The sequence below is a fragment of the Oculina patagonica genome, chromosome 13, assembly GCF_052425735.1.
Source record: "Oculina patagonica isolate OP01 chromosome 13, crgOcupat, whole genome shotgun sequence".
Taxonomy (NCBI): domain Eukaryota; kingdom Metazoa; phylum Cnidaria; class Anthozoa; order Scleractinia; family Oculinidae; genus Oculina; species Oculina patagonica.
In genome coordinates, this window is record NC_135770.1 from 23,225,310 (window position 1) to 23,239,142 (window position 13,833).

General features: G+C 37.8%; 2 protein-coding genes across 2 annotated transcripts in view; both read left to right on the forward strand.

Annotated features, from left to right (window-relative positions):
- The window catches only part of LOC144636548 (putative skeletal organic matrix protein 5), a 62,559-nt gene that overhangs the window by 29,644 nt on the left and 19,082 nt on the right, over window positions 1-13,833 (forward strand). The window lies entirely within an intron of this gene.
- Window positions 3,905-7,138, forward strand: LOC144636515 (putative skeletal organic matrix protein 5). Its single transcript, XM_078495741.1, has 2 exons — window positions 3,905-4,073; window positions 6,503-7,138. The coding sequence occupies exons 1-2, from the start codon at window positions 4,002-4,004 to the stop codon at window positions 7,019-7,021; spliced, it is 591 nt and encodes a 196-aa protein (XP_078351867.1). The 5' UTR covers window positions 3,905-4,001; the 3' UTR covers window positions 7,022-7,138.

A 13,833-nucleotide genomic window follows, 5' to 3' on the forward strand; every position in this document is an offset into this window, starting at 1 on the left:
AACACCTACGATTGCAAGCGTAATTTTTCACCTATGATATTAAAATGTAATCAAATGGTATACTCATGAAACTAGAAAATAATTTCACTTGCATTTTGCCAAAATTTTAATAATTTCCCTCGTTGAAGGCTCGGGAAATTATTAGAATTTGTTTAATACGCGCGTGAAATAATTTCCTAATTAATTTCACTCGTCACAATTTGATTACCCATACTAACAACTGAGGTTAATACATCCCCTTCTGTCGAGACAGATATAAAACTAAACTCGAAATTCTACATTAATTTTAATAAAAAAGAAACCTAGAATATTGCTTGAATTAAGACACAGAGATTAGGAATTGAGATTCCACTCAATAATTTATAATTGTCCCGGGGAATGATTATGGACCAATGGAGCTACCGTTAATCAATGCACTACATACAAATATCATAAACAGGAAGGCATGGCGATTTTAGTTTAATCCACCGTGTGTACATAAATATTCTCCTTAACGAATTTTCTTCTTTCCATAAGCTTCATCACAAAACCTTCCTAGTAGGAATTCAGTTAGACGTATCCTGGTTTCTAAATAAAACACCGTAGTCATGATAAACATTGAAGAAAAAATACAAATGCCAAATGAACGATTCTCTTTTCTTCTGTGAGTATATGTTTACGAAGCCTAGTCATTATGTCTCAATAATTCTTGCGGAGCATTTTAAGCGCTAAAATCATAGGTGACAAATTACTCCTTAATTTTGGCGCGAAATTTTAACGTTAATTTATAATTTCACATGTGAAATTATAAAATTGCCATGGCAACGTAGTTAGCGGCAAGATGGCGTCCGTAATAAAAGATGTTTTAAAGCTTAAACTTTGTACAATTTCGCTTCAATTTCATCTTAGCCAGCTAGCCTTGGTCTGTAATAAAACTTTTGATGATATTTTATATTTCGAAACGTCAAAACGACTTCTAGACTTAAGCCAATTACATAAATGCATCGAGCGGATTTTTGAGCGTTTTGCACGGGCACCGTTTTTGGTTCATTCAAGACGAACTACGGTCATAATGTGAGAAATAATGGACAGTTGATTCATCTCTGAAACCTTTTGTCAACAGCAAAAAGAAATCTCTAAAAGGGTTTCTTCAAAGACTAAAAACTTGCGAACTTGAGCAAAATGTATGCTTTCAACTTTTCAAAGCTCGTAGTTCGCGATGCAATTTACCAGTCAAAAACCTACGATTGCAAGCGTAATTTGTTACCTATGATATTAAAATGTAATCAAATGGTATACTCGTGAAATTAGGAAATAATTTTACTTGCATTTTGTCAAAATGCTAATAATTTCCTTCGCCTAAAGGCTCGGGAAATTATTAGCATTTTGACAAAACGCGCGTGAAATTATTTCCTAATTTCACTCGTCGCCATTTGATTACCAATACTAATGCAGAGTTCAACATCGTCGAGTAAATAACAAATTCAAGGAATGAGCAGCAACAGCAGACGTTCAGAATCCTCAGTGGTAAAGAAAACAACTTGAAGCCGAAGGGAAATGAAGCGAAGCAAATCCTCAACTGTCTGTACGATCCTTTCCTAGTCATGATATTGTTTCACAGATAGATGGAGAAACCTTTATTTAATATCGATAGATAAAATGTAAAGCTGAAAGAGTGTTTGGTCGCGTATGTGTTAATACATTAAAAGAGTACATTAAAAATCTAGCATTAAAACTTGCATCTAAAAGCTAACTAGGTCTGAATATTACATTTAAAATATAAGCTAATATACATCTAAAAATAAATAAAATCTTTGTCTTTAAAAATTGTGGAAGGAATTGATGTGGAATTGAAATTAAAATGTTTAACTCCTGTGTAATCTTCCAATTTTGATTGAATTGATTTGCAAGTTGCGCCGACAATCGAGTAGTCGTTGGCTAACGTGTTGTTCCACAGCACCAGGCCTCTGTATGCCATCGTTAGATCAAGACCTAACGTTGTTTTCAACATCCAAAATCCTCCTTGGTGGAAAAATAGTTAATCAACTCTTTCAAACCAAGTGTAAATATTGGATCCGAAGAAACATCGCTAATGTGTTCAATTCACTCCTCACTAAGACGAGCAAGACTAGCTGAAAAGTCGTCCAAACTCTTTTTCGTAGTCCTTCATAAGCATTTCCTTTGAAATGTCTACCAACTGCAATTGTGTGCGAGAAATTCTGGCCGTTAAATAATGATAAGAATCATCATTGATAGCTTTGAGTTGTTATTTCTACGTTTTTAAGCAATTTGTCGTAAAATACAATAGGCTTAAGGTATTTTGTTATTACATCTTTCATTTCTTATTTCATTTGAAGGAAGAAGTAATAATATACAAATATAGGCAAAGATAGTTTTTGCAATTTAAGGTTGATAAAAAACAGGAAACGCGACAAAATTGAGTCATGCTTTTCCAAGATGCTCCGTCCTTCGACAAAGCTCCTTTAAAATCCCATGGGAATATCACCAGCCGATGAATTGTTATTTGAATAGCGAGTGCCAGTCCTCAGGCGAAGTGGCGACGGTTTATCAACACAGGCGACGTTTTAAGTGGTAAACGTAGTCTTGATAACGTAGAGTCGGTAATTGCCTTTTATTGAACCTCTCTATACCGTTTATCGTGTGACACTTCTGCAAATGATCCGGAGAACAATTTTCTCGTGCATTAATATTTCTATGTTAACCACCCGGAATTTGGTAGTAAGTTTTATACTTAAAAATAACACACTAAGAGAGGATAATAAGGAAGATATATAATGCTGAGACGTGTATCTACATATAAATTAATCATAACATCGCGTGAAGATATGTTATTCCACTCAAGTATTAATCGCTTGATTATTTGATGGATTGATTTAGTGGCAAATTCAGCTTTGCCGGAGTGTTTGCTTTGTTAATGCACTACAAATAAATACCAAATAAACAAAAAGATAAAATCACGACTCGTTAAAATTTTTGTTATAATGTTAAGTCTACAATAGTGAGCAATTCGTTAAGACATTACTCAACAAGATGCACTCGTTTCTGAACTCGGTTCGGTTTATTCTGCAGCTATTCTGTGTAATTGGGATCGTAACTGCTGATGGCAACAACACTGCATCCGTGTCGACTCCGGCTCCTGCCAAAAAGAGTGACAAAACAATTATCGTCAACGTGAATGAAAATTCAGGCAACACTGAGATCACCAACGTGAAAGATTCAGACAAGACTGAGAAAGCCATCAAATCTCTTGAAGCCACTTTGGAGAAAAACTTTCAGAAGCTTGTTCGCTTAGTCAATGGCACATCTCGTGGAAAACCCAACGTTGAATCTGGTATAAAATTGAGTCACTTTTTTGTTTTTCTTTGTTTTGTTTCTTGCTAAACTTTATTGCATTTTATCATGGACAGTTTGTCCTTTGCGTCGTGTAACGAAGCGACGTGTCTTCCGTCGTGTAAAAGCTTATAGAATTGTACCTCTCGTTTGATTTAATCTCTCTGTTTTGTTTCTCGCTTAACTTTATTGAATTTTATCTTGGGCAGGCTCGTCCTTTGCGTCGCATAACGAAGCACCGTGTCTTGCGTCGTGTAAAAAAGTGTCTCTTGTTTGATTTAGAATCTTTGTGTTGGTTCGTGCTCAACTTTATTGCATTTTATCTTTTGCAGGTTCGTCCTTCGCGTCGTGTAAAGACATTTACGCGAATCATAAGTACGTTGTCAAGTTGCAACATATAAGTATCAAAGGCACCCAGGAAAAAAGTTTAAAATGACTTTTTATCTTCTATGCTTTATTTTAGCAAGTTGTGGCAAAAAAATATTGTTTTTAAATTCATGAACAATCCTCTCCTTTTAACGCCGTAGTTTGGTCGTTGTCATATGAAGAAAGTATTACACAGGAGTGGTTTACTTCTCATTTATTTCTTCTTATGTTTTGTTATCAGGTCGCAGGGGAATAGAGCTTACTTACTTCAAATAAACGCTGGGAAGGTCCCTGTTTTTTGTCACATGACAATTCATGGCCTTGGAGCATGCGGTGGTGGTGGATGGACGCTGGTCATGAAAATTGACGGCGCTAAGGTAAAACATGACACTCTATAATCTAAAATTATGTAATCTAAAACATTGTCACACATTATGAGGTATTCTTGTGGCGTTATGTTTAAGTGACAACTTTCGGAGTATTGGCGCTGTGTTTTTCTTTGGAGGTAGAAAGATTCGATCGCAACCTTTAGTTCTCCTTCAGAGAATAAACAAAACTAGTGCTTGTTACCTTGACTGTAACATAAAGGGACTGTGCCACGTATATAAGTTAAATTTAGGCATGGGACTCTCTCCTCCGCAGAGGCTTCTTAGAGACGTTTTAGCTGGGGAGACTCCGCTGTACGTAGTGAGTGCAGGCGCAATAAAACGGCCAGAGCGGCCGCGGGAGCCTCTACCAGATACCACACCCAATATGGCTGCCATCCGTGGGAGGTAACCTTTTTATTAGTGTTCCTCACCGGGGGTAGTATATGTGACTTGCCGTGTATGTCAACAAAATGGCTGCTAAGTCATATCTACAATCGGCTATGATGTTGCGCGATGTTCAACAAGCAGAATCGACAAGAATGTATTCAGATGCCGGCGTGAGAATGTGAAAAATTTTGTTGACCGCACATAGATTGTATGTATTTAGACTGTTTTGTTGTGTGGCGAACGAGAAATTCAACAGGCAAAGGATTCGATTAGGAAACTTCTCTTAAAAACGGATTAATTCTTTCCGGAAAGAAAACAGAACAAGTAAATTTGTTTTGAAGAATGTTAAATTTAGATACGAGTGTAGAAACAGATTCTCAGGTGGGCGATCGAGAGCGAAGTTTGTGTAGGAACCATGCACGCATCTCTCCCATATTTTTTTTCTGTACGAAATTATGCTTGTGGTTGTTGTTGTGCTTGTTATTGTGTTACTCGATCAAACGAGACAATAAACTGGTAAACGCTTAAAGCGAAATGCAACATGTAGGAATTCAAGACCAAAATCAGGAAATACAAGTATATCTACCACCAAGAGATATCTCCTTGAGAGGGAAGTCAAGCTCTTTAAAGTCTTCCCCCATTCTTTGACACTTGACCTCCATAGAACAACAAACTTCCCACACGACTACGCACAGATTTCAGGTGGGCCTACGGATATTAAGATTTTTGCTTTTTTTCGGTAAATATGAAAACTCTTCAGAGAAAACACAGTCCCTACCTGTAGTAACACATTTAGCGCTGATTTTTGCAGAATTTCAAGCTGTCAAAGTCGGCAAGGGCTCAGAAATTTATCAATGTACCAAAAAACGACAAGGATGTTCGAAAAAACTACAACCTTCTGGCAGAGGTTTCCCGCGCAATAATGGATCACTCGTCTTTTGCGCCTGCACTCAACATGCCCAGCAGATTTATATAACGAACGCCCCATCGAGAACCTCTGCGGAGGAGAGAGGGCATGGGAAATGACTATCAAATTCGTTAAAATATAAAAATAACCTCTTAAAACAGCGAAGGAACATTTCAATAACACAACAAATACAAAATAAGGTACGGATGGCCAAAGGCGACGAAGATTGAAACGGATTGCAATATGGGTTTATGAAATATTGGCTGCGGTCACATCTAGACCGCTAACTATAGTTAAGGCGGCGTTAACTATAGTTAGCTATTTAGGTAATGTGACCGCTTCTCCGTTCGCCTTAACTATAGTTAGAAAATTTACGCCTCGCTGATCCAAATCAATACACACTAACTATAGTTAGGGTTCATGAATGCGCAATTCTTTTCGCACGTGCGAGATGAACATAAATATGCAAAACAAAGCGTAAGGTGAAGGAAAAAAAGAAAAACATCATGCCAAGAAATAACATATCACCAATGTTAGCAAAAATAAAGCTTGAATTCTTCGGCTTCTGGCATCCTTACTTCATTTTATTTTCTTCAACGCCGATAGACTGTGCAAAAATAGAAAAAAATAGAGGAACAACTAGACACAGATCAACAACAAGGGCTGCCATGAACTAATTTAAATTTGAAATTATTCAAAAGCTAATCAGAACTAACTATAGTTAACTGCATTGGTGTGACCGCAAAGCCAAAGTTAATCTTGTTTGCTTGTAACTTTAAATTATAACGTCCGGGAAACAGATTTGGTTGTAATGAGGCACTGATTTTGTCCTTTTAGATCCATAGAAGTAATTTCTCTGCAAACATTATGTTTCATAACCAATTAATATTTGGCAAAACTTAATAAAATAAACTTAACTTAGCCGTGACACAGTCGCCTTAAGAAGCATAAAGTCCTCCAAAACAATTTTTGTCACAAAATGTTTACTAAGGTAAAATAAGGTTCTACAGTTTTTTAAAGGTGCTGTGTAGTGTCTATGAAATCATCTCAAGATCTCAAACAATTGAACAAAAGCCTTTTGTTGGGGTGGTGCAATTCTCAGTTTGTATTACATATCGCGATTGTTGTTTTTTATTCTCGATAGGCAACCTTTCGTTACGATTCCCAACTCTGGAGCAACAAAATTGACTTCAATCTTGCAGGAGGAAAGACTGGGTTTGACCATCATGAGACCAAGTTACCGACCTACTGGAACACACCCTTTTCCAAGATTTGTCTTGGCATGAAGATCGGCCATCAGATGAACTTCGTTGTCCTCGACAAGCAGGCCAACTCTCTCTACTCACTGATCGCTGATGGGCAATACCGCGCCACTTCACTGGGTCGTAACACGTGGAAGACGCTGATTGGTTCACAGGCCTCCCTGCAGACTAACTGTAACAAGGAAGGTTTTAATGCACTTAGTGGTAATATTGGCAGTGCTAAAGCAAGAATCGGTTTTCTTGGCAACAATCAAAACGACTGCAGCAGCTCTGAGTCAAGAATCGGCTTTGGAACAGGAGGGTCCCCTGATGGCTCCAATACGTGTGGGAACGCGGCCGCCGCCAGTCCTGATAATGGAGACAAAAGCATTAAAGTCATGGGATATATCTTCGTCCAGTGACATTGGAACTTAACTAGTAATTTTAAAATGATATCGACTGATACATTTAAATAGTATCTCAGTATGTGAGTCAAGAAACAGAGGTCAATTAGAATGTACGACAAATAAAACATTGGTGTTGGGAATACACATGTATCCGACTAATATTTTGGTGTAATACAGGAAAGCACTGCACATACGGATGAGCTCAAACCCTAGACACTTGCAATTTGTTTTCACCGGCCCTGACGACGAAGTATTTAAGTGTAGTACTCTGGAAAATTCGAACTTGGTCCGGCCACGGTACCTCACCGATTTGGCTGAAATTTTGCATGTAGTCTTGGTTTGGGGTCTTAACTACGGATTGGATATTTTTAAGTTCTCTAAATTATTACTTTGGGAATTATAAACATGGCCTGTTTTGATCGGCCCCGAAGGCGAACCAATATGGCGGAACGAAGGACTACTTGTCACTTTACCTACAAGCGTACCATGAGCTTTCGACAAAAACTATTAGTACCGTCTTAAAGATTCATTCTTTTACTCTTGTCCTGTACCGAAAATGTTGTCGAAATGAAACGTTTTGGTTTTTAACGAGCAAAATGTTGTAGTGTACCTCTAGGTTGCTTTACTGGACTTATGAATTTACTGTTTATCGAAAGACCAATATCTCCCATGTTATGTCGATTGAGAACTTAGCATTTTCCTTAAATGTAGCTTATTTATGGCTTATTCGATATAAGAAATAAAAAAATTGGCAACTTCAATAGCACGCAATTAAAAAAATTTTCAAGTTGCTAAGGTTTGACGATTGTGAAACCACCAACACCAACAATAATATGTAATAATGAGGAGAAGCATTTGAATTATCTTCGATGATTGATAAAGTGTCAGAAATATTACTTCAAAATAGTGATTTCTAGCTGAATAAAGACAGTTTGCGTCGTTGGAATGATTTCAAAGAGGAGTTATTATCACTTCTTCGATTTACTGATGGAAATAAAGTAAATACATTATGAACGTCAGTAGTGAAATATGGCCGCTCTTCTGCGGATGAAATGAATAAAGATCATTACCTTATATCCAGTAAAGGCGCTTAATCGTCGAACAAACGAAAGAAAATTACGCAAAACAAACACAAATGAGGATGGACATTAAAATCGTGTTTTTTATAGGCCTAGGATCATACCGGCCTATGGCGCCATTAGCATTTTGGAAGTGTCACTTGCAGTAAACACTTTGCTAGTTTCTGTTGTTATTCAATAAGTTAAATGCTTGACTCACCTTTAGGCTTTTCCAACAGCTATCAGCACTCTCTCAGATAATCTAAGCACCACTTAAAACCTCGCTTTGCTTCCGCATTTCGATTATAGATCACAAAGCAACAGAAGGAACGAATTAAGTTTAAGATTTCGATCAATGCTCTGTGAAACTGACATCCTTAGCAAACCGCAATGTTAATTCAATTATATCACGTCTGTGAAAACTTTGGAAATTTCCCACGGTGCAAACGAAATGCTAGTAGTTTTTGTAATCTCATAAAATATTACATGGAATTAAAAATTTGAGCTCGAACGTTTGAATGCAGTTAATATTCACGATCGTTTTTTAGCGTTGAATTTTATGAGAAAAGCACGAAGTTAAAAGTTGACAATATTTGGCGAAGCATGTACGAAGTTGTTAATTCCACTACCTTGTACATTTTTTCTGAAGTTGTATAAAAACGATAGATCACTTCATTGATGAACATGTACTAATTATTACTCTTAAATATTTATAATTCTGTTCATTTTAGAAAATAACGTTCAAATGGTGGCTCAGCTAGCAAATAAAGGGACAAATAGTTTTTGCTCCCTACCCTAATGGAAACAGTAAGGGCCAGCTTTCACTCCGACTTTCCCCTTTCATTAGAACAAGGGAGGGAGGGAGCTCATCTCACCTTATTGGAATAGAGTCGCTTATTACAGTATAAGTACTAATTGGAACAGGTGCGCTGTAAACAGGCACTAGTTAAAGGGGGGGGGGGGGGTGCTTATTGGAACTGGAATAGGAACGCCCTCATCGGAAGAAAAAAGGGCGGGCACCTTTTTGGAATATAGGAAGCGATAACTGGAATAGGTGTGTTCATCGGAAGTGTTATTGACCGAGCGTGAAGTCAAGCTGACTGGATATTGCCCAAGTTCTGTTTTGCATTTTTCTTTTATGGACCGAGACGAAGTCGGGGTCAATAAAAACGCAAAAAGAGACGACGCCGATATCCATGTAGCCATCTTGACAAAAAAATGCCTGATCAATAAAGGATTTATTACATGGCCAAAAAGAGACATTCTTCTCGCGGGACCGACGCGGGAAATCTCAAGCGGGCAAGATACGCCCATCTTGGATGCTAGCGTAGCCAATCAGAACAAAGGATTCACTTCATCTTGCCCGCGCGAGGATTCAGTCATATAAAAATGGAGCTTATTGGAATAGTAGTTTTCATTGAAAGAGTAGCATTTATTGGAACAGGGGCGTTTATCAGAATTGGGATGCCTATTAGAATATGGGCGCTTATTGGACTAGAAACGCTTATAAGTGGTTTTCACTGTCACGGCACTGTCACGCCGCGTAAAAATTAATCCAATACTTTTGAGGAAAAAAATCAGGAATATTATAGGTTTTAGAAAACTACTATATAAACTACTTGTCCAAGGTTCAGGTCTGTACGTTATTCCGTTCTCGAGTTATCCGTCAAAATGTTTCATTTGGAATTAAATTCTGCTACAAAGGGTGGTCAAATCACCCCCATGAATAAGTAAACATTTACATAAACACTTCTCGCAAAACCTCAACTGATCAGATTGTTAAAAATCGCAGGATAAGGCATTTTCTTTTAGAAAACGTGACAGCCGTCTGGCGGCGTGAAACTCTGAAACTGAATTCGAAATTTACTATCTTAAAGACGGCGAATGCTATCGAGCTAAACACCGTCAGCAAGATATATATTAAGGGAGTCTAATAGCCAGTGAAGGATAAAAACTTCTGGGTTTTAGAATTTTGATGACGACACATGACAGCATGAAAACCAAATAAAATATAACGGCGCTAAAAAGTAAAAGAAGCTTGTTGCGATAAAGACACTTTCTAGAATGTGGCACCTTTTGTAAACTTATGAGAATACCTGCTGCACAGAAAAAGGCCCAGCGGGCCATTCGATGGTTTAGACTTGTTGGAACTATGGCAAGGAGGGGGTACAACGTGCCTCAATTATTCATTATATTTTTTATTATTGTTTAAATCAGTTTACAAGAGAATATATGATTTTTAGAATTTCTTTTGTGTGAACTAGTAACCAATTGCATTGAAACATTTCTCGTTCGCGGCTTTTGATTGGCTTGGAGACATTTTCTTGCTTTGGTCGCGTCATCAGAGTGTTTTGTTTTACAAATTCCTTTTACAAAAAGTGTATGAATTTCTTCAATAAAAACACGTCAGGCACCACTTGAGGTCTTATAATTAACTTAATGGCGGAGCTGTACTATTTTAACCGTAGAATGTTTCTTTGGTTGGCGAAAAACGGGAAATCTGAAATGATCTTCAAACTGTACAAGCACACAAACGACAGGTGATGGTGAGAACATTCGTATTGGTAAGCTGTGTGTTTTGTACTCTCATAAAGGCTGGTTCCCATATAATCGCCCTGATCGTTTCAATCGCTTCTGTCACCTTAAAAAAGTTGTCTTGCGATCGGGGTGATTATATATGAGAAAATTACACAGACGATCGCTAACGTCTGCGGCGATTGGGGCAATCACGATTGCTTGGATCGCCCGTGTTCTATCCTTCTAGCTTCTCTATCCCTTCCTCGCCATAAAACTGTAATAACTGAAAAGATAGGAGGCCACGAGTTGTGCCCCTCACCTCTACCCCCTAATGAAAATAACATATAATACTATAATATCAGAATAGGGCACTTTTAGCATTGAGGTTGCTTATAGGAAAAGGTATGCCTTTTAGAATAGGGCGCTCATGACAGCAGGGACAGGGGCGCTTATCAGTATAAGGATGCGTATTGGAATTGGGCGCTTAATGTTCAAAAGGTCTCATCCCTATTAAATATAATTAACGGTTCTTCGTGTTACATATCGTTTTACCTTAGGGCACTTTTATACGCCCAATAGATAGCGTAAGATGTTAGTGGCGGATCCAGGGGGGAAAGTCCGGGTTTCCGAAAGCCCCCCTCAACAGACATGACACTTGCCTGAAATTCTTGCATCGACAGTGATAAGGGAACGGTCATAAAGTACAGAGAGGCGTGATTGGGGGTGGGCCACTATTTTTCAACATGTCAAAAAAGGTGGGTCAGGAAAAATAATGCACTGCATTAGGGGTGAGTCATGGTTAAATTATTCATAAAACAGCATCTATAAAAGTGCAAACATTCTATCAGGATGCCTAAAACAGCGTTTCTGAGGTGCTAAAAATCTAAATTTTTCCGTAGAACATTCCCCTAGACCCCCTAATTTGCCATGTACCAAACATCATTAACTCAAAACCACCAACTATGGTTATCCCTTTAAACTGCAGAGACTACTTCTACAATGGTACAAATATTTTACCAGAATGCCTAAAATAGTATTTCTGAGTTTCTAAAAATCTGAATTTTCCCGGGGGAGCATTCTCTCGGACCCCTCTACTTTGCCATGGGCTCCTGACTTTGCTTTGTACAAAAATCATTAACTCAAAACCACCAACTATTAGTATCCCTTTGAACTGTAAGAAGTTCATCTAAAACAGTACAAAAATTCTACCAGAATGTCTAAGATAGCATTTCAGGATTCTAATACTGACATGATTCAAACTTTCGATCTCGATAACTTTTTGGAGATTTTGACTAAAGTGGTAAGCTAATGTTCCCTTTGTACCTATCTACACTACTGATTTGGTTGGCGGGGGAGGGGTGGGAGTGGGCCACTAGGTTTGTCTCTGCCACTCCAGGGGTGGGCCGCCCTAATTGTGTCAAATAATTCGGGGGTGGGCCACTGAAAATCAGTACTTAAAAAGAAAAAAAATCATAGCCCATCCCCCCCCCCCCCCCCCCCTCTGAACTTTATGACCAGTCCCAAACTACACTTCTCTCACGCACGAGTATTAGTACTGTTAGTGGTAGCTCATAGTTTTCATCTTTTTTAAGGTGGCCCGCGGGTATTTATGAGGCTGACAGCTCCCTTTTTCAAGCGCGTTTTAAAACGGGAAAACGTGAAGCGATTGCTTAGATTTTTGAGAATCTAAAAGAATAATCCTTAAACTATATAAAATCATAAATTTTGTGGCGATCAAACGCGATTTGTTTAAGCTGTGAGCGATTTTCGGAAGCCTTCGTTTTTAATAAAATGCGATTATTTTTAAAATGCCACGGTGAATTTTTTTGTATTTACCTCAAAACGCTGCCCAACAGTTAAAGTTTACGCACAACAACTTACAGGAAAATCCACTCCGTAGATTTCTTGAACGAGCGACTTCTTTATTTTGCCTTCAATAACTGTTGTGTTATGCGTCTGTCTTGACCGTCGCATAAACATGATACTTATAATAACCAAGTACCAGCCAGTTTTGAGGCTGATGTCACCTTAATCTTGTGTGTAAAAGTTAAAAAGATCGTGTATATACATCAAATGTTAGCAGTCAATAAAGATAGATATTTTTCTACCGAATATTTGAAAATATCAAACAAATGACGTAATTTCAAATTGCGAAAAATTTGTCGATTTGTTTTTCATTTTTTTAATGCTGCAGCTAGAACAGGATATTGCAAAGGTTTGTGCCGAGTTTCAGCGTGTTCCTTTCATACGGTTTGAAGAATTTCGGTCGGAAAGACAGGTACATTTGCTTTCCAAGTTCTAGTCGCTTAGTAAACGCCGCATTTCGAATAAAGCTATACTGTTGTTTTCGAAGAGAGGTGTTACTTTCAAATTCCGCACGATCTTCTGCCGTTTGGAAACAACACGGCTTGAAATAGTAGAACTAAAATGACAATTACCGTTCCCGAAAATGTATTCCCTGACGGCAGAAGATCGTGCGGTATTTGGAAGTATCACCTCTCTTCGAACAACAACAGAATAATTTCACTCAAAATGCGGGGTTTACGAAGCGACTAGATATTGGAAAGCAAATGTACCTGACTTTCCGACCGAAATTCTTCAAACCGTATGAAAGGAACACGCTAAAATTTGGCACAAACCTTTGCAATATCCTGTTCTAGCTGCAGCATTAAAAAAATGAAAAACAAATCGACAAATTTTTCGCAATTTGAAATTACGTCATTAGTTTGATATTTTCAAATATTCGGCAGAAAAGCATCCATCTTTATTGACTGCTAACATTTGATGTACATATACGATCTTTTTAACTTTTACACATAAGATTAAGGTGACATCAGCCTCAAAACTGGCTGGTCATTGGTTATTATAAGTATCATATTTATGCGACGGTCAAGACAGACGCATAACACAACATTTTTTAAAGGCAAAATAAAGAAGTCGCTCGTTCAAGAAATCTACGGAGTGGATTTTCCTGTAAGTTGTTGTGCGTAAACTTTAACTGTTTGGCAGCGTTTTGAGGTAATTACAAAAAAATTCACCGTGGCATTTTAAAAATAATCGCATTTTATTAAAAACGAAGGCTTCCGAAAATCGCTCACAGCTTAAACAAATCGCGTTTGATCGCCACAAAATTTATGATTTTATATAGTTTAAGGATTATTCTTTTAGATTCTCAAAAATCTAAGCAATCGCTTCACGTTTTCCCGTTTTAAAACACGCTTGAAAAAGGAAACTGTCAGCCTCATAAATACC